Source organism: Epargyreus clarus, unplaced genomic scaffold (assembly GCF_041222505.1).
Source record: "Epargyreus clarus isolate Ecla_fem2 unplaced genomic scaffold, WU_Ecla_fem_2.2 ptg000019l, whole genome shotgun sequence".
NCBI classification, from domain to species: Eukaryota; Metazoa; Arthropoda; class Insecta; order Lepidoptera; family Hesperiidae; genus Epargyreus; species Epargyreus clarus.
Window position 1 is genome coordinate 3,131,729 of NW_027332227.1, and position 24,422 is coordinate 3,156,150.

General features: G+C 34.7%; 3 protein-coding genes across 6 annotated transcripts; all 3 read left to right on the forward strand.

Annotated features, from left to right (window-relative positions):
• The first annotated feature begins 1,679 nt into the window (after positions 1-1,679).
• On the forward strand, positions 1,680-15,028 carry LOC140750271 (terpene synthase-like). Of its 2 annotated transcripts, none has more exons than XM_073083715.1 (8): positions 1,680-1,846; positions 2,816-2,960; positions 3,492-3,612; positions 4,100-4,239; positions 4,459-4,494; positions 4,572-4,674; positions 14,234-14,361; positions 14,908-15,028. In XM_073083715.1, the coding sequence occupies exons 1-8, from the start codon at positions 1,797-1,799 to the stop codon at positions 14,986-14,988; spliced, it is 804 nt and encodes a 267-aa protein (XP_072939816.1). In that variant the 5' UTR covers positions 1,680-1,796; the 3' UTR covers positions 14,989-15,028. The 2 variants fall into 2 exon arrangements, with proteins under 2 accessions (XP_072939816.1, XP_072939815.1); XM_073083714.1 differs by lacking the exons at positions 14,234-14,361; positions 14,908-15,028 and adding exons at positions 4,949-5,076; positions 5,613-5,850.
• On the forward strand, positions 8,581-13,996 carry LOC140750032 (terpene synthase-like). Its single transcript, XM_073083327.1, has 6 exons — positions 8,581-9,238; positions 10,438-10,582; positions 10,920-11,040; positions 13,470-13,609; positions 13,766-13,801; positions 13,883-13,996. Exons 1-6 carry the CDS (start codon positions 9,189-9,191, stop codon positions 13,994-13,996), a joined length of 606 nt encoding a protein of 201 aa, XP_072939428.1. The 5' UTR covers positions 8,581-9,188.
• A 795-nt stretch (positions 15,029-15,823) lies between the features above and the next one.
• Positions 15,824-23,515, forward strand: LOC140750163 (terpene synthase-like). Of its 3 annotated transcripts, none has more exons than XM_073083556.1 (9): positions 15,824-15,970; positions 16,612-16,763; positions 19,666-19,810; positions 20,711-20,816; positions 21,070-21,209; positions 21,764-21,796; positions 21,988-22,090; positions 22,699-22,826; positions 22,968-23,515. In XM_073083556.1, the coding sequence occupies exons 1-9, from the start codon at positions 15,926-15,928 to the stop codon at positions 23,043-23,045; spliced, it is 930 nt and encodes a 309-aa protein (XP_072939657.1). In that variant the 5' UTR covers positions 15,824-15,925; the 3' UTR covers positions 23,046-23,515. The 3 variants fall into 3 exon arrangements, with proteins under 3 accessions (XP_072939657.1, XP_072939656.1, XP_072939658.1); XM_073083555.1 differs by having other exon boundaries at positions 20,711-20,831; positions 22,968-23,514; XM_073083557.1 differs by lacking the exon at positions 21,764-21,796 and having other exon boundaries at positions 20,711-20,831.
• The last annotated feature ends 907 nt before the right edge of the window (positions 23,516-24,422 follow it).

Consider the following 24,422-nt stretch of genomic DNA (forward strand, 5'->3'; position numbering starts at 1 on the left):
CAAGTATTTATTAAATAAAATAATTATCAATTATTATAACGAAGTAAATCCACATATTGTGTTAATGTAATCAGAACATTATGCATTTAGAAAACCAAATAAAATATACAACAGGAAAGATTTAAGTATTATACGAGTAGTAAGATTTACAAAATAACAAACTGAAGGTCTAAAATAAGTTATGATTATTATCTTGATAATTCAATTAGGTACTAAAAATATAAGTTGAAGAAACAAGATATCAAAAGGTTTATTAAAATCGTTTCAATATTTTAATTCAGTAATAAAGTATAGGCATAGGAAAAATAAATATAGTAAAAAAATGGTCTAAAGCCGACAAGAAATAAAATTTGAAAGACTTCTAATGGTGAAGAAGTACAATCTCGTGGTAATGGGATGGGAGAAGTTGATCTTGATAAACTTATGAGTAACTACAGGACCTTCATAAAATGAAAGAAGTGGGATTTACGTGTGACATTTCACGAATCGGGTCAGACAGTTCAAGCATACTTTAGTTTTAAAATTGTAAAAGGTGTCCATATATTCAGTATTTTTTCAAGAAAACCCGAAGATGTGCCCATTAAATGAGAGAGCTCGAGATGGCGTAATTTGGAGGTGACAAGTAATGAGCGATCTAGAGTAAACAATTTTTTTTTTTCGAAAAACAAATTGTGAAGACCAGTTTTTTTGTGTTTCCTTGTTTAGCAGCTTATTTACACACACTTATTTAAAATAAAAATTCACGTCTGAAATGGTTAAAATTATTTTGTTAACATGGTAAAAGTAATGTTGGAGGCGAATAAAGACATAAGAAAGAAGTGTCTCTAATAAAATAAAACTTGTAACAAATACATCTAATGATAAAAAAATATATAAATACTTATTACTTAGGTACACAAAATGCGAACATGTAACGTGTAATGCAAACATTGGAGCGAGGAAACGGAAACGTAAGCCGTTAAAATTGACATAAGTATATATTTTAATTTATCTACTTAAGCACCTACGACTAGTATATATTGCCGTAGAAACCGTAGCGCCTACTATATTATTCACAAACAGAGACGCGAACACAGTACGGACGACCATCAATAACAGTTTAATTATCATGTCGTTACATTTGTCTAAACTCGACAGAATGGATGAGGATCAGGTAAATACATTCATTTTGAAATTTTGGTGGAACTGACAAATGAAGTTGTTCAGTGTTTAGGGAAGGATTTGCTATGCTTAGATTTTAGTAGGTACTAGGAGAATATGTAGCTGCTTTTACAAAAAATCTATGTGTTGTAACTAGTTATATCTGAAGTAACAACAGTGTAAGTGCTGCTGTTCTGAATTAGAAGGTCTGGTAAGGGAAACAAACTCTAAGGCGTTCCAATTTAGTTCTCAGGAGTAGAAACGAATCTGTGACCAACCTCAGATTCAAATCTTAACTAGGGTTCATTACAATATATGTCTATGGACTCTATGGGCGCATCTGCTACTTCTATCATATAATTAGAGAATTATTATAAAACAAATATCGTGTCTACCTAAAAATGACTCTCCTATAATTTAGAAGAAGAATATGTTAAAACCGTTTTGCCTGAAGAAAGATATAATAATTACACATGCGCTCGAAACCCACTACTCCTATTAAAACAAGCTTTTATTTTGATCTGGTTACAACATTCCGTTGTTGTCTCTTTCAGAAAATCCTAAAACCATTCAGGCACATCCATAACTCACCAAGCAAGTACCACCTTGAATTGTATCGAGCCTTCAACTACTGGCTGAGGATCTCTGAAGATAAGATGGAATATATCGGAAAGATCATGCAGATTCTGCACACTGGCACCTTGCTGTAAGTCAACAAGACTTCACATTATTTTTTATATAGATATAGTAGTATTTTTATAAATAGTATGTATTTTTATAAAGGTCGTCGTCCTAATAAAATACAATTTTTGGCGGAAAAAACGCAGGTTATTTATGAATCATTTTTAAACATATTTCTGTTGATACACTGTATATTTACATAATAATTATATCATCATCAATAGGGTTTATTTAAACATTATGTTTGATTATCTTGGCGATAAAAAATAATTTTAATTTATATAGTTATTTATATTAATTTACTTATTGTCAAGTTGATTGCATAAAAAAGGGCTATATCCTAAAAACCTGCGCATGACTATCTAGAATTATGCCGCCTAGAAAAACTTCGAGTCGCCCATATTTGAAATTTTGCCGCCCCCGAAAATATGCGACTCGCGAACAGGAGATTGCCCACGTGTGATTTAATGTACCTAAAGAAATAAATATGATGATACATAATACAATTACTTACCAGTAACATGTTATGCTTTTATGTATATTAAAAAGTAAACAATGAGCACCTATTTGAATTACATTTCTAAACTCTTTAAACTGTTTAAAAAACGATGACATTATTAGGACGTTATAATGTAAGTACAATTATGTAATTAAGTTTATTTTTGAAGACGTCGTTAATTGCTTACCTTCATATTTCATATTACGAAGGTAAGCAATTAACTTGCGCAAGAACTTGAAACGTGTTTTGAGTTTCTACCTTCAAATCAGAACACAGCACAGGTTTTGTTCCGTTAGACATCCTGGAAACCCACACATAGCGCTGAGGACGGGTACCTGAAGGGTTTTACTGGGTAAAAATCCCCCATAACCAGGTGTCGCTCCCACAACACCGGGTACCTTTTGAAGTTTTCTCTCCTTGTCAACAAAAAAGGTACTGAAGAATGCTGTTATAAGACAGAAATAGATGCACCAGTCGAACTTTCATACCTTTCAGATATGACGACATTCAAGATAATTCCTCGACCAGATACGGAGTGCCAGCTGCTCATTGTGTATATAGCCTGGCCCTTACCATCAACGCTGCAACTTATTCATTTGCCATTGTGCTAGATAAAATTTTGGCCTTAGGACATCCAGAGGTAAATTTCTATGTTAATTTAGGCAATATGGGTATTTATTTTACTAAGCCAAAATTTGTATGTTAATTATAGGTATGTTATTAGGCAAACTTAGACATTTCTGAGTGTCATTCAATAATCGGGAGCGTCGAGAGAAACGCCGCGGAGTTTTAGTCGGTAGGAGTCCGATACACCCCTTCCGCTTCCCAAACGGGAGAGGGTCTATGAGAATTTTTTCGCAAAAAAAAAAACAAAAAAAAAAACATAAAAGATTCTAAAACGACGTCTAAAACGTAGGTCTTTGAACGAATAGGCTCTACCATAGAACGAATAGGCATTTTGTTGGAAGAAGACTTACATATGAGAACCCATCGTTGTCGTCAGGGATAGTAGCTAGTGTATCTGTGATTGGTTTCAGCTACAACTGCTTGGTTGCAGATTTCTGTAGGAGACAATGACCACATACGATCCGGTGGAATGCATGTTTGCTTGTTAGTACCTCAATATTATAAAAAAATACAGTTGTATTATTCATTACCTACTCTATTACAGGCGGTTGCAATTTTCATCGAAATAATTATAGAGGGTCACCGAGGACAAGGCATCGACATTTACTGGCGAGATTTCTTAGAATGTCCCTCTGAACACGAATATATGGATATGATTAAACAAAGTAAGCTTATTTTGTTTATATAAGATTATTATGATTTTAAACAATTCTCATCGTATTAGGATTTTTTGTGATTAGGTTATTACTGCATCTTTTTGCCCGATTTCGGTAGGTAATGTTTATAAAGCATATGTATGTATGTATTTCTCATTCGTAAGCAGCCATTCCGCCCTGAGTAATTAGGCTGTATTTTATAAGGAGTCGGGTTTTTCGTTTTAATAAAAATTCTGTAGTATTAGATATGGTAATGCATTCCGTATATGTGGCAGTATTGTGCATCTTATATGTGTATTATATGAGACGTTCTATGTTTTTATGGAACAACAGCTAAATTAACCTTGTATGTCGATTAAAGCTATGAAATATGTATGTAGATATTTGAAACATGGGACGACAATGCAAATTAACACGCACAAAATACTAGAAATCTCTACAAAATACACAAGATATTTAATGTAAATTATGAAAATTATTTCTTTGTCTGTTTCAGAAACTTCATTTATGTTCATTCTGGCGTTGCGTTTGATGCAGCTGTTCAGTGACAATAACGCCAATTATACGAAAATCACACATCTAATTGGCATTTACTATCAAATCCGAGATGATTACTGCAATCTCGTTAATCAGGAGGTATATTTTATAATTTAATTGTATCTTATTTACGTGATTACTTACAGCCATTTTAACTTGCCGCGATATTGCCAAAATAGTTATATTCTCGGAATAAAGTATCGTTATATATATAAATTATGGATCACTTTGTTCGTGCGCGCTAACCTTTAACTGAGCTTAAGGAAATCGAAGTACTTAAATTGAAGATAAATATAATATATACTTTACTTTTTACAGGGAATCGACAGTCTCGCAAGGAAAGGCGTTCCAGAGGTACCTCCAGATTAAATTTAAATGATACATCATCACTAATATGTATAATGTATATTACGATATCTTTTTTGTTTCAGAATTCAGATAATAACAGCTACTGCAGCGATATTACGGAAGGAAAATTCAGTCTGCCCATAATACACGCTCTCAAACACTCCGAAGATGCTAATAAAATACTCAGTATCCTTTGAAATCATATCTCAAATACATCAAACAGCTTACAACAGAGACATTTTTAAGTTAATTGCGTGAATCGTTGCTATTTACTTAAAAGGGATCATATTTTTATAGTGATCCCGATCCATCCAGCTAGGTCGAAACACTTTGATATAATTAATAGTGTCTATGCCGCGAAGACCTAACTTTAAAATGAATGATTATAGAGTAATGACAATTTATATTCAAATGAATAAGAGAACATTTTTTGTATAATTTTTTCCTTTACCAATTACAGACATTTTAAAGCTTCGTACAAGTGATCCGGATTTGAAGAACTACTGCATCTCTATCTTAGATAAAGCTGGAAGCTTTCAGTACACGAGGGAGGTACTCACGGAACTAGAAAAAGAGATATACACTGAGGTAGTATTTCCATTAAATACATTAAATTGAGCGGAATACCATGCTATGGCATAAATATTACGATAGTCAGACCTTATTTAATCAAATTACTCATACATAGCTGCATTGTCTACACGGGACATCGTAAATATAAATTGTAAAATACAAGGTGTAACGTCACAAACGTTACGTAAGAAGCATGATATAACCAGGATGACGTAGGTATCACAATAGCTTATTCCATGCATGCTACACGTAGCAAGCATGACGTGGCAAGCGTAGCGGCTGACGACAAGCGTGACGTAGCACTTGTCTCGTAGGGCCGACAAAGCGCTATATACGTAGTTGCGCCGCATAAATGTATGTAAACAATTGTTGCGTTATAAGTAAATAATAGATATTTTTATAGGTGATAAAAATAAAGGAATGTACTAACTTTTCTCAAATACACGTAACTTATAAGTTCAGAAAGAGTTGTTGAAATTAAAAAGCGAATGTTATTTTTCAGACAAAATTGCGGAGTTAAAATCTTGTAAATTGTATGTTTATCGTTTCAGATTAAGGCTTTAGGCGGGAACCCGGTAATGACTTCTATTATAGATGCTCTTGGCAACTGGAGAAGGGATAGAGATGTTGAAATCGACACGTAAATTTATGTAGGGATACCAAATACCTACTATATGCAAGTTTCAATATTTTTGTATTGAAATCTTTGTTATTAAAAATTAAGTTTCAACTTTGTGTCTATCTGATGTTTTGCCTACCAAATATAAACATTTGTCAATTCGATATTAATAACAGGTTTTAAAAGTTTGTTGCTAGTAAAATGTTATAAAGCTATATTTCTTGAGTGTATCACAATAAAAGAAACATTCAGAGGAAGATGATATATTTTCATAAATATTTTATAATAACGACAATTATGACAATTAGCTTCCTGCCAAAATTTTATCTCTCCCGCCACGCCGCACCGCACCTCACCGCACCACAGATTAAAAATCACTCCACCACATGTATATTAATAGTTTTTAGTTACATGAAACCCACAGAAAAAAAAATAACAATTAACGACTTTATAAAAACTAAGAATATCTTTAATTAAGTATGAACATTATTATGACTATTAATATAAATTATACTAATTTGATTATTATTAGTTACACTAAAAACTAGAAATGATTAATCTTTTTATAAAAAAGTTAAAAAGGACTTCATTTGACTAGTTATGCAATTACCTTAATTAACAATGATATAATTAAATTATACCTACATTAAATTGATACTAAATACTAATTATTCCTCATGAAATATACAAGTGGGAGTAGTAAACGACAATGCAGTCCACATTATGTGGCGGCTTTTACCACCTTCATAGATAGATAGATTCTTCATGATGTTTTCCTTTACCATTAAAACAATTGATCATTAATTTCTAATACGCACATAACTTAGAAAAGTCAGAGATGCATGCCTAGGGTTCTAACATCGGATCCCTCGTTCGAGCATATCCACTGTTTTTATCTTTAAATACTGCCTTTAACAAGCTACCGCTTTTATGCGCTAACAAGTAACTGGCGAATATAGCCGTCTACTATCTATTTCTGTCACAATACTGGGCACGCTACCCCAGCCAAGTACGAATTGACAGACTAAACACACCGTTGAAACCTTTTTTAAGAACTTTTTTCTTACGAAATTATAAATAGCAAAATCTTGGGAGTTATTTAGTAACTTTAAATATCATAAGGGTCAAGTGAATTCGAATCTCACACCTCCACATTAAGAGACCTAAATGCAAATCTCAAAATATATTAGTCAATAAAAATATATCGTACTAATTTGTATGAATGTGTGTATACTTAAAGATTTTTGTTTTTTCGTCTACCAATTACAGAAGCTCTTTCTGAATTGCACTGATTTACCATCACCTGATGTGGCCATGTGGTCATGTGGTCCGTGTTGCTAATTAAGTTGTCCACCGCTGCCAAAGGCTCATTAGCACAATTTATATTTTCATAAAGAAGTTAAAATGTCAACTAGCTCTATCATAAATTATACTTACCTGCATTACAGTACATTAACTTAAATAATTGCCGTAATTAAAATAGGTAATTAATGTAATGTAATGGGTAATTAAATTTCCCATAACCTATGGGGTTTGGGGTTGACCTTATCATGGTTTAATAAAAAAACAAATTATTTATTAAATAAAGTAATTAATCCATTATTATTATGAAGTCAAATCCATATATTGTGTTAATGTAATTACAACATTACGCATGTAAAAAACTAAATAAAATATACAACATGAAAGGTTTAAGTAATAAGATTTACTTAAAATAAATTATGATTATTATCTTGAGTATTCAATTGGGTACAAAAATATACGTTTAATAAACAAGGTATTTAAAGGTGTATTAAAATCGATTCAATTTAACCCATTAATAAAGTTAAGAAATGAATAAAATTCACACTATTAAAATAAATATTTTGTTTCAATTGATGGCTTATTTAAGATCAATCATGTCTAGGGCCAGTCTACGTCGAATTTTGAGATTTTTAGCAACATAGTATCCAGATTTATTGGCATAGGAGAAAAAAAAATGTGTAAAGATGGTCTAAAGCCGGCAAGAAATAAAAGATGAGTGATAATTGTGAAGAAGTACAATCTCGGGTGGGAGGAGTTGATCTTGATAAACTTATAAGAAACTACAGGACCTTCATAAAATCAAAAAAGTAGACTTTACGTGTGACATTTCACGAATTGGATCAGACAGTTCAGCTTACCGAATACAAAAGAATTACGATACATACTTAATTTTGGCCGACACATAGCTTACAATTTATTTTTCAAATAGTAGTAAAAGAAGTCCAAATAGATAACGGTATTTTTCCAAAAAATAAAGAAGAAGAAGTTCTCATTAAGTGACATAGTTTGAGATGGCTTTGGTAATTTGGAGATGACACATTGACTGGTCTAGAGCATAGGTACTATAGGTTACTGTATTGCACATAAGGAAAATATCAATATTCTCGAAAAATAAACTGTGAAGACCAGTTTTTTTTTGTATTTCCTTGCTCGACAGCGACTTATTTAACTCGAATAGAAACGGGAATAACATACTCCAAAAAACAAACATTCAGGTCTGAAAAAGTTAATATTGTTTTGTTAACATGGTAAAACTAAATAAAACTTATGACAAGTAGGTACATCTCATGAATAAAAATAAATGTAAATACTTACTATATACTTAAGCACACAAAATGCGAACATGTAACGTGTAATGACGAATGCAAACATTGGAGTGAGGAAACGGAAACGTAAGCCGTTAAATTTGACATAAGTATATATTTTAATTTATTTACTTAGGCACCTACCTCAGAACAATACTAGCACTACGGCTAGTATATATTACCACAGAAACCGAAGCGCATATCATATTACCCACAAACAGAGACGCGTACAGTAGAGACGACCAACAGTTTAATTATCATGTCGTTACATTTGGCTAAGCTCGACAGAATAGATGAGGATCAGGTAAATACTTTCATTTTTAAGTTCTGGTGGAACTGACAAATGAAGTTGTTCCGTGTTTAGGAATAAGATTAAAAAGGTATTAGGAAAATATGTGCATCTGACGATAATAGAATCGAATCCACCGCGACGCCTATTTCTTCATAATAACCACAGTGTAAGTGTTGCTGTTTGGAATTAGAAGGTCTGGTAAAGGATACCAACTCCGAGGTGATCCAATTTAGTCTTCAAGCGTAGCAACGAATCTGTGATACACCTCAGGTTCAGATCTTAACTGGAGTTCATCACAGAATGACGCCATGCGCGGCATCTTGCTCGTTTGCTACTTCTGTCATATAAACTAGAGAATTATTATAAAAACAAATATTGTGATTGCTTACAAATCACTCTCCTGTAATTTAGAAGAAGAATATGCATTCGAAAACCATTACCACCGCAGTCGGGTAAAACCACGCTTTTATTTTGATCTGCTTACAACATTCCATCGTTTTTTCAGAAAATCCTAAAACCATTCAGGCACATCCATAACTCACCAAGCAAATACCACCTTGAATTGTTTCGAGCCTTCAACTACTGGCTGAAGATCTCTGAAGATAAGATGGAATATATCGGAGAGATCATGCAGATTCTTCACACTGGCACCTTGCTGTAAGTACATTAACTACATCGCCATTCAATTACGCAGCTAAACATCACATCCATTTACCTTTATAAAATACATATATATCTATATAATATAAAAATACATAGATATAGATGTGTATATTTTTATAAAGGTCGTCGCCCTAAGAATATACAATTTTTGGCGAAAAACAAGTAAGTTATTTACGAATCATTTTAAAACGTTGTAACTCCGCATATTTACATAATAATTATCTCATTATTATTAAAATACTTATATTAAAGTATTTAAGGTATAAAGGATTACATATAAAAAATCCTACAAACCCGGGGATTACCTAAAATTATACCGGCCAGGCAGGGCCGGATTTAGAGGTCCAGAGGCCTTGGAGCAACAAAGGAGTGGAGGCCCCCTGGCCCCAAATTATTTTCCGAATAAAATGATAATTTTTTTCATTTGAGTTTTTCAATAAATATTTTATTGTGAAACGCAGGTAGATTCTTCTAGTATTCATTTTTGTACAAAGTACTGTAGATAAAGGTAAAAAATAGCGAAAAAAATATCAAACTCCCCCTCTTTTGTGGAGGCCCCCACAATAGAGATTAGTATGTGTTTACATCATATATCGAGTTGAATTTAATTCGTTTATTTACATTAAATAAAAAAATATATCTCCAAACTGCGTAATAGACAATGAAAGTTATAATTATAACATTATAATTATAATTATAGGATGACATTATTATGCAGATACAATTTGCTAATTACTTTTTTTAGCCATATTGACCATCCGTATTATCCATCAAGTAGCCGGTATATCTCATTGCTATTTTATTATAAAAATGGTAATAATAATTTAATTTTAATAATGAAATGGTGATAATTTACTCTTACATTAAACAAAGCACAATATTTTTTGCATAAAATGAAGTGGTTTTTTCTTTGATATATATATTTACATCTTGTTTGTAAGATTAAGTATATAAGATTTTTAAAAGCAAATTGCAGTTCTTTTTGGTAAGTGTTACAGTCCACTCAACTTTAAATAATCAACATAAGTAGGATTACTGTCTAAAGTTGGCCATCTACTTCAGGAAAGGACTTGAAATGCCTTCAAACCAAATCACAGCAGATACTTAAGAATGTTGTCATAAAGCAGAAATAGATGCACCAGCCGTACTTCCGCAGTCGAATCACGAAGGATCCCAACTCTTATTATTTCCAGATTTGACGACATTCAAGATGATTCCACTACCAGATACGGAGTGCCAGCTGCACATCTTGTATATAGTCTGGCCCTTACCCTCAATGCTGCATCCTACTCATGTGCCATGGTGCTAGAGAAGATTTTGGCATTAGGACATCCCAAGGTAAATTTATTAAGGTAAAACGAATAGGTATAATTCGAACGAACAGGCACTACCGTAAAACCGATCTGCATTTCGGTGGAAGAAGACTTAAGTGTGCGACGACCGTCTTCGTCATCAGGAATAGTAGCTAGCGCACCTTCAATCATCAGCAATCTTTCTGGTTTCGGGTACAACTCCTGTTCTCATGGTTACAGATGTCCATAGGCGGCAGTGACCACACACAATTCGGTCGTCCGCGTGCTTCATTCTTCATATGACTTCATGCTTCAATATTATAAAAAACGATAATACGTACTATTATTTACAGTTGTATTATTCATTACCTAATCTATTACAGGCGGTTGCTGTTTTCAACGAATTATTTATGGAGGGGCACCGAGGACAAGGCATCGAAATTTACTGGCGAGATGTCTTAGAATGTCCGTCTGAAGAAGAATATATGGATATGATCAAACAAAGTAAGCAGTTTTTTACCCGACTGCCAAGGAAGGGTTATGTTTTTCGCGCGTATCTTGTATGTTTGTCTTTCTTTATTTGATCCGATCTAACAAACGGCTGGATGAATTTCAACAGTTAAGGTGTCATTATATTTGTCTCAATGACCCGAGTGTCCTTAGACAGGTGTTAGTAAAAGAAAATCAAAATGGCGGATTTTTGGCGCGAAATAGTAACACATTTAAAAAAAAAAGTTAACCGAACCTATCGAGTAGGGTATCAAATGAAAGGAAATTAAACGGAGATTACAAAAACATATTCGTATATATATAAAACAGCAAGGTGACTGATTGACTGACTAACTAAATGACTTTTTCATTTTTCAGAAATCAACGTACAGCCTAAACTAAGGACCTTACAGTTCTGAAATTTTGCACATAGGTTCTCTATATAGCGTGAATAAGTACTAAGAAATTCCTTTTGGAAATTCTACCCTTAAGAGGGTAAAATAGGGAAAAACTGTTTTTTTGAAATCCTTTAATTTTGAAGCAACTGCTATAAAATTTTGTATTTGGCTTTCTGGATAGGAACAAGGACGCACTTATTTATCCCCCTCCGAAAAATCAACCCCGTAGAGGGTTAAATAAGGGTTAAAAGTTCATTTGAACAACCGTCAATTTTGAAGCAAACACTATGAAATTTTGTATCAGGCTTGTTGGATAAAAATAATAAAATTCTACCTCTAACGAGGTAAAATAATGACCAAAACTTTGAATTACTGAAGTTATATATTTTATAGACCGTAAATGGTGAATTTTTCTCGCGAAATAGTAACACGTTTAAAAAAAATTAACCAAACCTATCGAGTAGGGTGTTGAAATAAAGAAAATTAAGAGTAGATTACTCATACATTATATAATATATCTTATATATAAAATTCTCGTGTTAGTTACCGTACTCCTCCGAAACGGCTTTACCGATTTTCACCAAATTTTATATACATATTCAGTAGGTCTGAGAATCGGCCACTATCTATTTTTTACCCCTAAGTGATAAGGGTTATTTGCCCTTATCATTTTTTTATTTATATGGCAACACAACGTTTGCCGGGTCAGCTAGTACATATATACACATCGAGATGACTGTCTGACTAAATGAGTGAGTTGCTGTGCCAGAGATCAACGCAAATGGAAACCGCTGAACTTAAGCGTGCTGGAATTTTACACATAGGTTCTTTATATAACGTAAATAAAGCAGTGATAGCCTAGTGGTTAAGAAACGCGGCCTCTCGATCGAGGGGTCCGAGGTTCAAATCCCAGACACGCACCTCTGATTTTCAAATTTATGTGCGTATTAGAAATTAATTATCACTTGCTTAAACGGTGAAGGAAAACATCGTGAGGAAACCTGCATACCTGAGAGGTTTATAAAAAAAAAAGCTTAAAGGTATGTGAAGTCTACCAATACGCACTTGGCCAGCGCGGTGGACTATGGCCTAATCCTTCTCATTCCGAGAGGAGACCCGTGCCCAGCAGTGGGACAGTAATGGGTTGATGATGATAGCGTAAATGAGCACTAGGATAAAGTAGGATAATATCGTTTGAACATCTTTTGTTTTTGAAGCAGACATCTACTATGAATCTTTGTATTGGCTTTCTGGATAAAAATAATGAAATACGTATTTCACTGCTTTTGGAAATTCTACTTCAGCCTTTTTGGTGCAGTCGGGTTTTTGATTTACATGAGATTTTATAAAATTTTAAACAGTTTTGATGGTGTTAGACCACTGTGATTACTGCACCTTTATATATGCATATTTTTTTCTTAAGCACGCCCTCCTGTCTAAAGTAATATAGGGTATATTTTGAAGGAATAGTTTTTTTTTAATTTCTCTAAGTAGCATTCGATGTGGTAATGGATTAGGTATATGTGGCAGTATAGTATATGTTATTTATTCTATGAGAAGTTTCTAACAGAGGCTTTATGTCAAAACCATGAAATATACACTCGTTATAATTTTACGTTGAAATTACTTGAAATCTCATTAACTAGGTACATTCCAAAATATTAGTATAATAGATTTAATTTACTGTGGAGACTTTACAAATAATGAGGTTTGGAAGGTGGTAGAAACCTTTGTGGTTCCACTCCGGCGGCATCACCGCCACACCTATTTCTGCCTAATAATAGCAGTGTTAAGCAAGGCTGTCATCTGGTGTGAAGAGTGTGGTAAGCGAGATGTACTTTTCCGAGGAATTTCAGCTTAGTCCTCAGGGGCAGTGACGCACCTGTGGCTGACCTCAGGATCCTAATCATATCTAGGGTTGATTACAGATATCCATGAGAGGCCGTAGCCACTTACCATCAGGAGGACGCTCGTTTATTACTTCTATGTTATATAAAATGGGAATTAATGGTATAAATCATGCAAATTATTTCTTGTCTATTTCAGAATCTTCATTTATATTCATCATGGCCTTGCATTTGATGCAACTGTTCAGTGAAAATAATACCAATTTTACGAAAATCACACATCTAATAGGCATTTACTATCAAATCCGAGATGATTACTGCAATCTCGTTAATCAGGAGGTATATTGTATAATTTAATTATATTATTATTGCCAAATTTGTATTGGGAATAAAGTATCGTAATATATATATGTATATCTCCTATATATCACTTTGTTCGTGATTAAGAAAGTTAAAGTACTAAAGATAGATATCATAGCACTTTACTGTTTGCAGGGAATCGACAGTCTTGCAAGGAAAGGGATTCCAGAGGTACCTCCATATTAAATTTAAATGATTTATCATCACTAATATGTATAATGTATATTACGATACATTTATTATTTGTTACAGAATTCCGATGATACAAGCTACTGTAGTGATATTACAGAGGGCAAATTCAGTCTGCCCATAATACACGCTCTCAAACACTCCGAAGATGCTGATAAAATACTCAGTATCCTTTGAAATCATGTCTCAAATACATTAAACAGCTTACAGCAGAGGCATTTTAAAGTTAATTGCGTGGATTGTTGCTATTTACGTAAAATGGATCGTATTTTTATTGTGATCCCGATCCATCCAGCTAAGTCGAAATAATTTTATATAATTTATACTGTCTACGCCGCGAACACCTAAGTTTAAAATGATTTAAATGAATAAGAGAGCATATTTTTTTGTAATTTTTTCCTTTACCAAATACAGACATTTTAAAGCTTCGTACAAATGATCCGGATTTGAAGAACTACTGCATCTCTATTTTAGATAAAGCTGGAAGCTTTCAGTACACGAGGGAGGTACTGACGGAACTAGAAAAAGAGATATACACTGAGGTACTATTTCTATTAATTAGATTAAAATGAGCAGTCATTTTTTACATACTCTCATTTTACGTTCACAAACGTACCAAAGAATGCCGGGTGAATTATGCCAAAATTATACTTATACATAGCTGTCATTACGCAACACGCAATGGGACATCGTAGATATAAGTTACATGCAATCGAGATGTAATGTAACAAACGTTACGTAGGAAGCATAATATAGCCAGGATGACGTAGGTGCCACGATAGCTTACGACATGCATGCTACACGTGGCAAGCGTAGCGGCCGCTGACGAGCGTGACGTAGCACTTGTCTCGTAGGGCGGACGTGGCTCCAAAAACATTGCGCCCAATATACTTATGCTAAGGTAAACAATTCTTGCGATTCAAATTCGTATAAAAAAGCGATAAAAAGCAATGCATTTACTACACTTTTCTCTAATACACTTAGAACTATAGAATTATAGAGAGAGTTGTTTAAATTAAAAAGCGAATGTTATTTTTCAGACAAAATTGCGGATATTAAATCTAATGATTTCATGTTCATCATTTCAGATTAAGGCCTTAGGTGGGAACCCGGTACTGACGTCTATTATAAATGCTCTCAGCAATTGGAGAAGGGATACAGATAATTGAAACCTACTCGTCATATTTACGTGGAAGTGCCAAATACCTACCTTTTGCAATTTTCAATATATTTTCGTAATTAAAAATTAAGGTTCAACTGTGTGTCTATCTGATGTTTTGCTTACCAAATATAATCATTTCTCAATTTCTGCCTAGTCTATCTATCCAATTACTATCTATCCAATTATCTACTAATGGTTGAGATATGACAATTCATATCTAAACTTTAAGTAGACAATAATAATAAAGCCACACACATCCACTTCCATCACATCACACAACATCCACTTTAAACAACAGGGTTAGTTGCCAACAAAATTTATTTTTTATTTTTATTGATAGTGGTTAGGTACATGACAAAACAGATAAAAAACAACAATTAACGATTTTTTTAAGGCCCATTATATCTTTAACAAAGTATTAAAATGATTATTAAATATACTAAGTTGTATTAATTTAAATTATACTGTCGATTATTATTAATTACACTAAAACTAAAAATTATTAGACTTTTTGATGATTAGGCTACTGCCGCTCATGGAAATCTGGAATCAACCCAAATAGGATCAGATATTCCTACCTGAGGTCGGCCACAGATGCACCGCTAAGAGGATTAAGCTGGAACGGAAAAGTACCTATGTCTCCCTTACCACACCCTTCAAACCAGAACACAGCGTCTAACACTGCTGTTAGTAGGTAGAAATAAGTGTGGCGGTGGTGCCGCCGGAGTCGAACCACAAAAGGTTCTACAACCTTCCAACCTTGCAATCCAACTTGTCGTTCACCTTGTAGTGTGATCAAGTTTATTTCACAAGGTAAAAAGCGGTATTGTGTTGCCATCTCTGCGGCTTAGCGCATGTGTTTACTCTTTTGTCAATTTAGATCATTAAAGTATTAAAAAATTAAGTGATCTTTTTTGTTTTCAAAGTTCGAAACGTTTAGCAAAATGTCGATATTTTCGTCTGAACTCGATAGGGTAAAACAAGATGAGGTAAGATAGATATTTTTTTGTTTATACTATTTTAATTATTTTGTCGAGGTTAAGTTATTAAGGCTAAGCTATCTTATGGTAATATCATAAAGGTTTCTATGCTTTATCATAGAGACTCATAACATGGCGGCATTTGAAGGTGGTGGAACCCTTTGTGGTTCGACTCCGGCAGCACCACCGCCACACCTATTTCTACCTAATAACAGCAGTGTTAGGCGGTGCTGTGTTCCGGTATGAAGGGTGTGGTAAGGGAGACAGACTTTTATGAGGCGTTCCAGCTTAGTCCTCAGGGGTAGCGGCGCATTTGTGGCCGACCACAGGTAGGAATATCTAATCCTATCTGGGGTTGATTACAGATGTCCATGGGCGGCAGTAGCCATTTACCATCAGGTGGACTGCATGCTCGTCTGCTACTTTTATATTATAAAAAAAATTGGCGGTTAGTGTTTTTTTAAACAAAAATAAATCGATATCTATTTTGCATGGTATTTTTTGAGAAAACCAAAAACATACCTACATACCTAAACGTAATATAGTTTTTTTTTCTGGACAGATTACTAGTACATTATATTATATACCTAGTACATAATAATATAACAGAGTAACTAATATTTAATTTAAATATTTTTACTGTTTTTTAGAAAGTCTTGAAACCTTTCATGCACATACAAAGAGCTCCGAACAGATACTTTCTCGGCTTCTACCAAGCTTTCAACTACTGGCTTAAAGTACCTCAGGAAAAGCTGCAAGCCATAGCAGAGATAATGCAGATACTCCACTCAGCAAGTTTAGTGTAAGTTTTATTCTATGACTAGCTGACCCGGAAAACGTTGTGTTGCCATATAAATAAAAAATGTTAAGGGTGAACAACCCTTATCCCTTAGGGGTATGAAAAATAGATAGTAGCCAATTCTCAGACCTTTTTTCTTTTCTTTTTTTTTTGTTACGAGGGGGAACCTTCAAAAGGTACCCTATGCCGTGGGAGCGGCACGGGGTTATGTGGGATTCTTACCGCACTAAAACTTCGGGATCTCCAAAGAAACGCAACCGGAGTCCTCTTAGCGCGTTGCCTCATCGGGCTCTGCCCAGGTGAGCTTGAAGCTAGCCACACCGTCTGGTGGGCACAACGGTATACGACCACACATACCGCCGTCGTTCGAGCTCACACTTTTGCCGCCCGCAACCCCGGAAGCTCCTTTTAGTCGCCTCTTACGACAGGCAGGGGATACCGTAGCCCTATTCTGGTCCCGGAACTACAGGGACAAGCCAATTTTTATACTGAATATACATATAAAATTTGGTGAAAATCGATAAAGCCGTTTCGGAAGAGTACGGTAACTAACATTGTGACACGAGAATTTTATATATAAAATAAAACCTTTCCACGTGAATGTGAAGCTGATAAAAATCTTTGTGATTCGACACCGGAGACACCACCGCCATACATATTTCTGCCTAATAAAAGCAATGTTAAGCAATTTTGTGTTCCGATTCTGAAGGGTACTACTAATCAAGATGTTCCAATTTAGTCTTCAGGAGTAGCTTACTTGAAGTAAGCCACAATTGCGTCGCCTTTAGTCTTAAATAGGGTTGATCACAGATGACCGTAGGCGGAGTAACTATTTACCATAAGACGGACTACATGACCGTTTGCTACTCGTATACCTAGTATAAAAAAATATTACTACTGAGACCTTCATTAACTATGCTAATTTTTAATGGGCCTTTTAATTCTATCGCAGAAATATTTTTTTTATCATATACTTTGTATCTATGGGCGTCTGTATAAATTAATTATATACTATTTAAGGTCAGCGATCCGGTGACAAAAAATTAATGGATATAAGCAAATATTATTTTTTTGGTATAGTTTCGTACTTAAGTTTCATCGCTGAATACTAAACATCTGAATTATTATATCCGTGGTCCTTTATTAAGATGAAAAGGATTTTGGTTGTTTTGTCGACTCACAAAGTCTTTGAAAATGTATTTATGTACTAGTTTTTGCCTGCGGCTTCGCCCGCGTTTAAAAGAAAATAATATGACATTCTAACATATGACAGTGACGCCATCTAGCGAAAATTAGTCGTACCAACTCTGAAACTATCGTGGGCTCATGGACAACAACTTTGCTAAAGATCATCACTTGATCAAATGCATAGTTTACGATTGAATCCTTGCTAATATCGATTAAAATAATCGATTTTTTGGTCCAAAAGAATCGATGTTAGATCGCCATCCCTAGTCCCCGTGGGATTTCCGGGAAAAAACTATCCTATGTCCGTTCTCGGGTCTCAGACTATCTTTGTACAAAATTTCATTAAAATCGGTTCAGTGGTTTAGGCGTGAAGAGACAACCAGACAGACAGACAGACAGAGTTACTTTCGGATTTATAATATTAGGTAAGGATTGTTTTTAAGCTGACCACACATCGAATACTATCATCTTGCTTGATCAACGGAATCGAACTAGGTAATTTTGAAATGATGCACATCATTCCGCGATTGTATAATATAATGTCGATAATATGGGGGAAGGGGATCTGGGAATTAATGACAAAACGGAAAAGGCAATTTTTTAGACAGTAGATATTTTTACGTGTTTAACATTTATTTACTTAAATTACAATGTGGTAATAAGACATTGAAGCGCATTTACCTTAATAGTAATTATTCCGACATGATAATATAATGTATGTACGTTTATATACGGGCGTTGGTGATAATATCTCTTCTCATTATATCAAGTTAATTGTTATATTTTATACTAGTGGTGCCCGCGGCTTCGCCCGCATTTTAAAGAAATAATATGACATACATAAAACGGAAAATTTGTACCTGCATTGGAATGACAGTGGTGCCATCTGTCGAAAATTGGTTTTACCAACTCCCAAACCCTCGTGGGCTCTTAGACAACAACTTTGCTAAAGATCATCACTTGATCAAATGCATAGTTTCCGATTCTATATCTACCTACGAATTAAAAATGTATTAAAAAAACCTTTTCCCACGGACTAAATTGTGAATCTAAACCATTCTCAAGTCCCCTTGAACACACACAACAAATTTCATCAAAATCAGTCCAGTCGGTTAGGAGGAGTTCAGTGACATACACACGCACATAAGAAATATATATATAAAGATATTGTTTCCATGTGCACGTGTAAGTCATTATCTGTTAGAGTTACCTGATGTTAAGGGGTTAATGTAATTATTGTAATTGGAAAATATTCTAGATTTTTTTAAATATACCTTCCTCATTTTTATAATGGACTTAAATTTAGAAACTAATTTAAATGTAAAATGTGGGTCGTAGACAAGAGACAAGTGATACATTTAAAAAAAATATTACACTACACTAAGATACACTAAAATAGTGATGTGGAAATCATCCCTGTGGTAATTCTGTAATCATCCCAAACGCCCCGTTTTCCTTTAATTTTTTATCCCTGATAATCGTGTTTTATGAAATAAATGTTTCTTAAATAAATATTTTTAGTCTTGGCTGAGGATTGTAAAAAAATCTTATATATTTTAATTTGCCGTATTAGAACCCGAATCTGAGATTTTTAAGTCTCTATCCCATACCTCATCGAAAAGATAATATAAAAATTATTACAAAATTCTACCCGAAGACATAAGATCCAAAAGCATTTAAAGCGTTGTAGTAAAAGCTCTTGTGGTATTATTTTCAGGTTCGATGACATCCATGATGGCGCCACCATCCGATACGGAGTACCCGTTGCTCATTCTGTTTACAGCTTGGCACTGACTCTCAATTCGGCGTCCCATGCTTTGGCCATAGCCCTGGAAAAGATATTGGCTTTAGAACATCCTCAGGTACAATACAATAATAGAAGACACAACAAAATAATACAATACAAAAGAATATAATGTCGAAGCAGCAAAAGAAAATGCAGTCCGGCTGATAGAAAGTGGCTACTGCCGCCTATGACCATCTGTAATCAACCACAAATAAGATTAGACTCCTACTTGAGGATGGGCGATATGTTGCTACCTCTGAGAACTGGAACACTTCGGATGTCTCCCTTACAATACCATTCAAAGTGGAACACGGAAGCACTTAACACTGCTGTTATTAGGCAGAATAAGCGGTGGTGTCTCCGCAGTCGAACCACAAAGGGAACCTCCAGCACCTCTAAAGGGGCACAACATTTGGGCATTTTGTCGACCGAATCTGCATATGAGTTGAAAAACGATGTTACCTCGTCGGATGTATAATTTGTCTTTGAAAAAGGCGCAAAAATTAAACCTTGGTAGGGGCGCTCATGACCTTTGTTAGCGATGAAGTTTACTAGTTGCCTGGTTTTCCTATTTACTAGGTTTACATACAAATCTCCCGCCGTAATCATGCCTCTTCGGTGCTTGTATACATGAAAAATGTTTGTTTTAACGCTTTCTACACTCACAGCCCCACGCTAGGATTCCCTGTATCGTGGGTGCTATAGACACACACAGAGACAAATACACAAACACCCAGACCTCGAAACAGAAATCTAAATTCATCATTTAGAAATCTGTCTGGCCGGGACCTTCTGCGCGTCAGATCGGCATGATGACCGCTCCGCCAGCGGGTCGTCTTAAAACTATCATAGCGTTCAACAGCACCATGTCATGATGAGTTGTGTAAAGTGGACATATCAACAGTTCAGAAACTGTGGCGCCATCATATAACTAGTCGCAGGAAGTAGCCTCACAAGAAGTATATTTTTGTTCCAGGCTGTCCAATATTACTCTCAAGCCATCGTAGAGGCGCACCGAGGCCAGGGTATCGAAATTTACTGGCGTGATAACTTAGAATGCCCCTCTGAAGAAGAATATATTGGTATGATTAAACAAAGTAAGATTTCAACATTTTTGTTTGCCATTAAAATTGCCTAAAGTGCTTGTGGTTTCATTCAGATGCCCACATGATGGACGAATTGAGTCCGTCACTATCACTGCTTCTAGGACTGTTGACTAAGTCTGACTAATAGTAAACTCTACCTTTCTCTAGCTCTTTTATTTCCATCCATATTTTGGCAGAACCTCTGCCTAATATAAAAATTCATTAAATTTTGTGCTTTACCACATTTCAGAAACATCGATCGTGTTCATATTAGTATTTCAATTTCTGCAAATCTTCAGTGAGAACAAGACTAATTACATGAAATTAATGCAGCTACTGGGTATATACTATCAAATACGAGATGATTACTGCAACCTAATTAACCAAGCGGTGAGGATTCAAATTGTGTGCTACTTTTCAATGGATTTATGAACACAGTAGTAAAAATCTTACGACAGGCAGAGGACACCGATCCTCTGCCTGTCGTAAGAGGCGACTTAAAGGGGGCTTCCGGGGTTGCGGGCGGCAAGAGTGGGAGCTCGAACCGTGGGAGCGGCGGTATGTGGGGCCGCATACCGTCGTAATCACCAGATGTTGTGGGAGAAGCGAACGCTTCCCCAGGGCAGAGCCCGATCCGGGTATCGCGCTTGGAGGACTCCGGTTGTGTTCCGTCGGAGATCACCGGGTTCTCCAACAAGCGCTGAGGACGGCCACCGGGGGGTTTTAATGCGGTAAAAATCCCTCATAACCCGGCGTCGCTTCCACGTCGTCGGGTACATTTTGAAGGTTTCCCCCTCGAAAAGAAAAAAAAAGGTATCTATTTAATGAGAAGCAATTCATAGATATATATATATATATATATACAATCAACCTCAAATCGTATTCGAATTCTACCTGAAATTAATCATTTGTGTTATTTATATTACATTTATATCATTTTACAGGGCGTTGATAATCTTGCGATGAAAACAAATGTGGTAATTATGGACTTCACATATATTTTTACTTTCAACTATTTTCCCTCTAAAATATTACGTCTATCCATTTACTGTGAATGTTACATCCATTTTTTATTTTGATTTTGAAAATATAAGTAGTATAAGAATCTTTACCTGTATTATAATGACTGATTCTAACTGCCAATTTAATGATTTTTGCTTTATTTCAGAAATTAGATAATAAAGATTACTGTAGTGATATCACGGAGGGAAAATTTTCTCTGCCCATAATACACGCTCTGCAACATTCCGATAGCGCTGACCAAATACTTAGTATCCTTTGAAAAAATGCCACAGATTCGCCGCTACCCCTGAGGACTAAGCTGGAACGCCTCGGAAAAGTCTGTCTCCCTTACCACACCCTTCAAACTGGAACACAGCAGCGCCTAACACTGCTGTTATTAGGTAGAAATAGGTGTGGCGGTGGTGCCGCCGGAGTCGAACCACAAACGGTTCTACCACCTTCTTAATGATATAATATATGGTTTGAAAATATACCAATTAGCAATAGCAAAAGCAACTTATAAGTTTCTATTGCTGTTGATAAAAATTAGGCAATACATATTATGTAAGTTAAAGATATGCGTAGACCCCGTTAGGATTATTTTCAGTTAGGTGCATAAGGTCCCGAGTCTAAAAAAGTTGATTGATTGCAAATTCACCCTCTTGCAGCCCAATTCCGGCGGCCATAAAGATATATTAATTTCCGAGAGTTCCTCGAGGGCAAAAAAATGTAAAAAACATTGTTAAACAGAAATGCAAATATATAAAAAATCAATTCAATTCATTGACCAGTTTCGGATTTTTCAGACAAAATACAGAAGAATACATAGAATTTTAAATATTACATTGCTTATTTCAATTTTCTTAAATAAAGGTAGATATTTTAAAGCAGCGAACTGAAGATCTTCATTTGAAGAACCAATGTATCTCTATTTTGGAGAAAGCTGGTAGCTTTCGATACACGAGAGAGATACTAATAGAATTGGAGAGCAAGATATATGATGAGGTAATTTTGTTTCTTGTCTGTAAATGCGTTCTTTTATTTGGTTTGGACGTAAGTAACATATAACAGTCATGTTTGTCAAAACGTAAAAACTCATACTAAGGGTATGACAGTTACTATTGTATTTTTATTAATTAATTTCAGATTGAATGCCTAGGAGGGAACCCGATGCTGACACCTATAATGCATGCACTCGGCGACTGGCGAGATGGGGACGAATGAGCTTAGATAATGAATACAAAGCGATGCTTGTCTTTTTAATTAGTGAATTAATAAATAAAAACATTCAAAATACATAAGATTTACGATACTACTATTCGATAAATAAATCCATTATAGTATGGAGATGCGAGTATGCGTGTGGTGTAATTTCTTAGCGAGTGTGCGGGAAGGGCTAAGCAAATGCACAAGTCCGTACGATAAAACAGTTTATTGTACAAGCACTAGAAACTTAGGGTCCTTAACATGCACTAACACTAGAACGTAAAGCTAAACAAAGATCCGCACTGATCCGGTAAATATAACCGTAACTTTGACGGTAGCGATGGAATGTAAGAATTCGGCGTTGCACCAATTGATTTGTCATTAACGTTATTTGTGCACAGCTACACCGCAATTTTTATTCGAAATTGACAGATAGGGAAGGTAACAAATACAGTAACTTTAATCGATCGAATCGATCGAGCGGTTAAAGTTAAGGATTAGTTATGACGTAATTTGAAGCTCAACTAAAATGGTGCAACGAATTATTTTTTTTTGTATGAATAACGAGCACTTATTCCTTTTTTATTTAAACTGCTTGTACAAGGATCAAACAGGAACACCTTTTTAACCATGGACGGTTGGTTAGGCTTCTGTAAATGTTAAAGTTACATGATGCAACCCACCCTTAGACACTAAACTTAAACACTAACGATTGTATATAAAGTCTAAATGCACACAGCGATAGTCTATAAGCACATAAATAATGTTAATGTGGGTGAAGTGCCTACAATAGTATTTATTTATTTATTTAATTATTACAAAATCCACAGCTCTTAAGATCATACAAATATATACATTCTTATATAGTATTTCTTACAGCCAATTACGGATTTACAATTTTAAGCACGAATAAGGTATTTATAAATAGGTATTAATATATATAAATACTATAAATATATAATTAATTTCTAAAATAAACAGACACATATAAATAATAATTTATATACCAAAGATGTTATGTAAATAATATATATATTTCAATTGTACGTTTACTTAGTCACTAATATGGAGATTATTAAGGACTTTATGTACCTCTTTTTTAAAACTATTTTTACTTGTATGGAAAATGTCTATAGTGTTAAATCTTTTATTATAACTTTTTGTAATCTAATGACGAGCGAATTTTGTGCATAATTACTTCTGGTCTGAGCGACAGCGAATAAGGTTTATCCCGCGTGCCTTGTACGCTTTTTTGGAACATTAAAACTTAAATTGATAGCAAAGCTTGACAGGCTATGTAAAACAGGCTAGCTACTGAAAGAGCAAAAAATAATTAGAGAATAACCATAAACATTTAAGAATCCGACTTATTAATAAACCCAATAATATCACAAC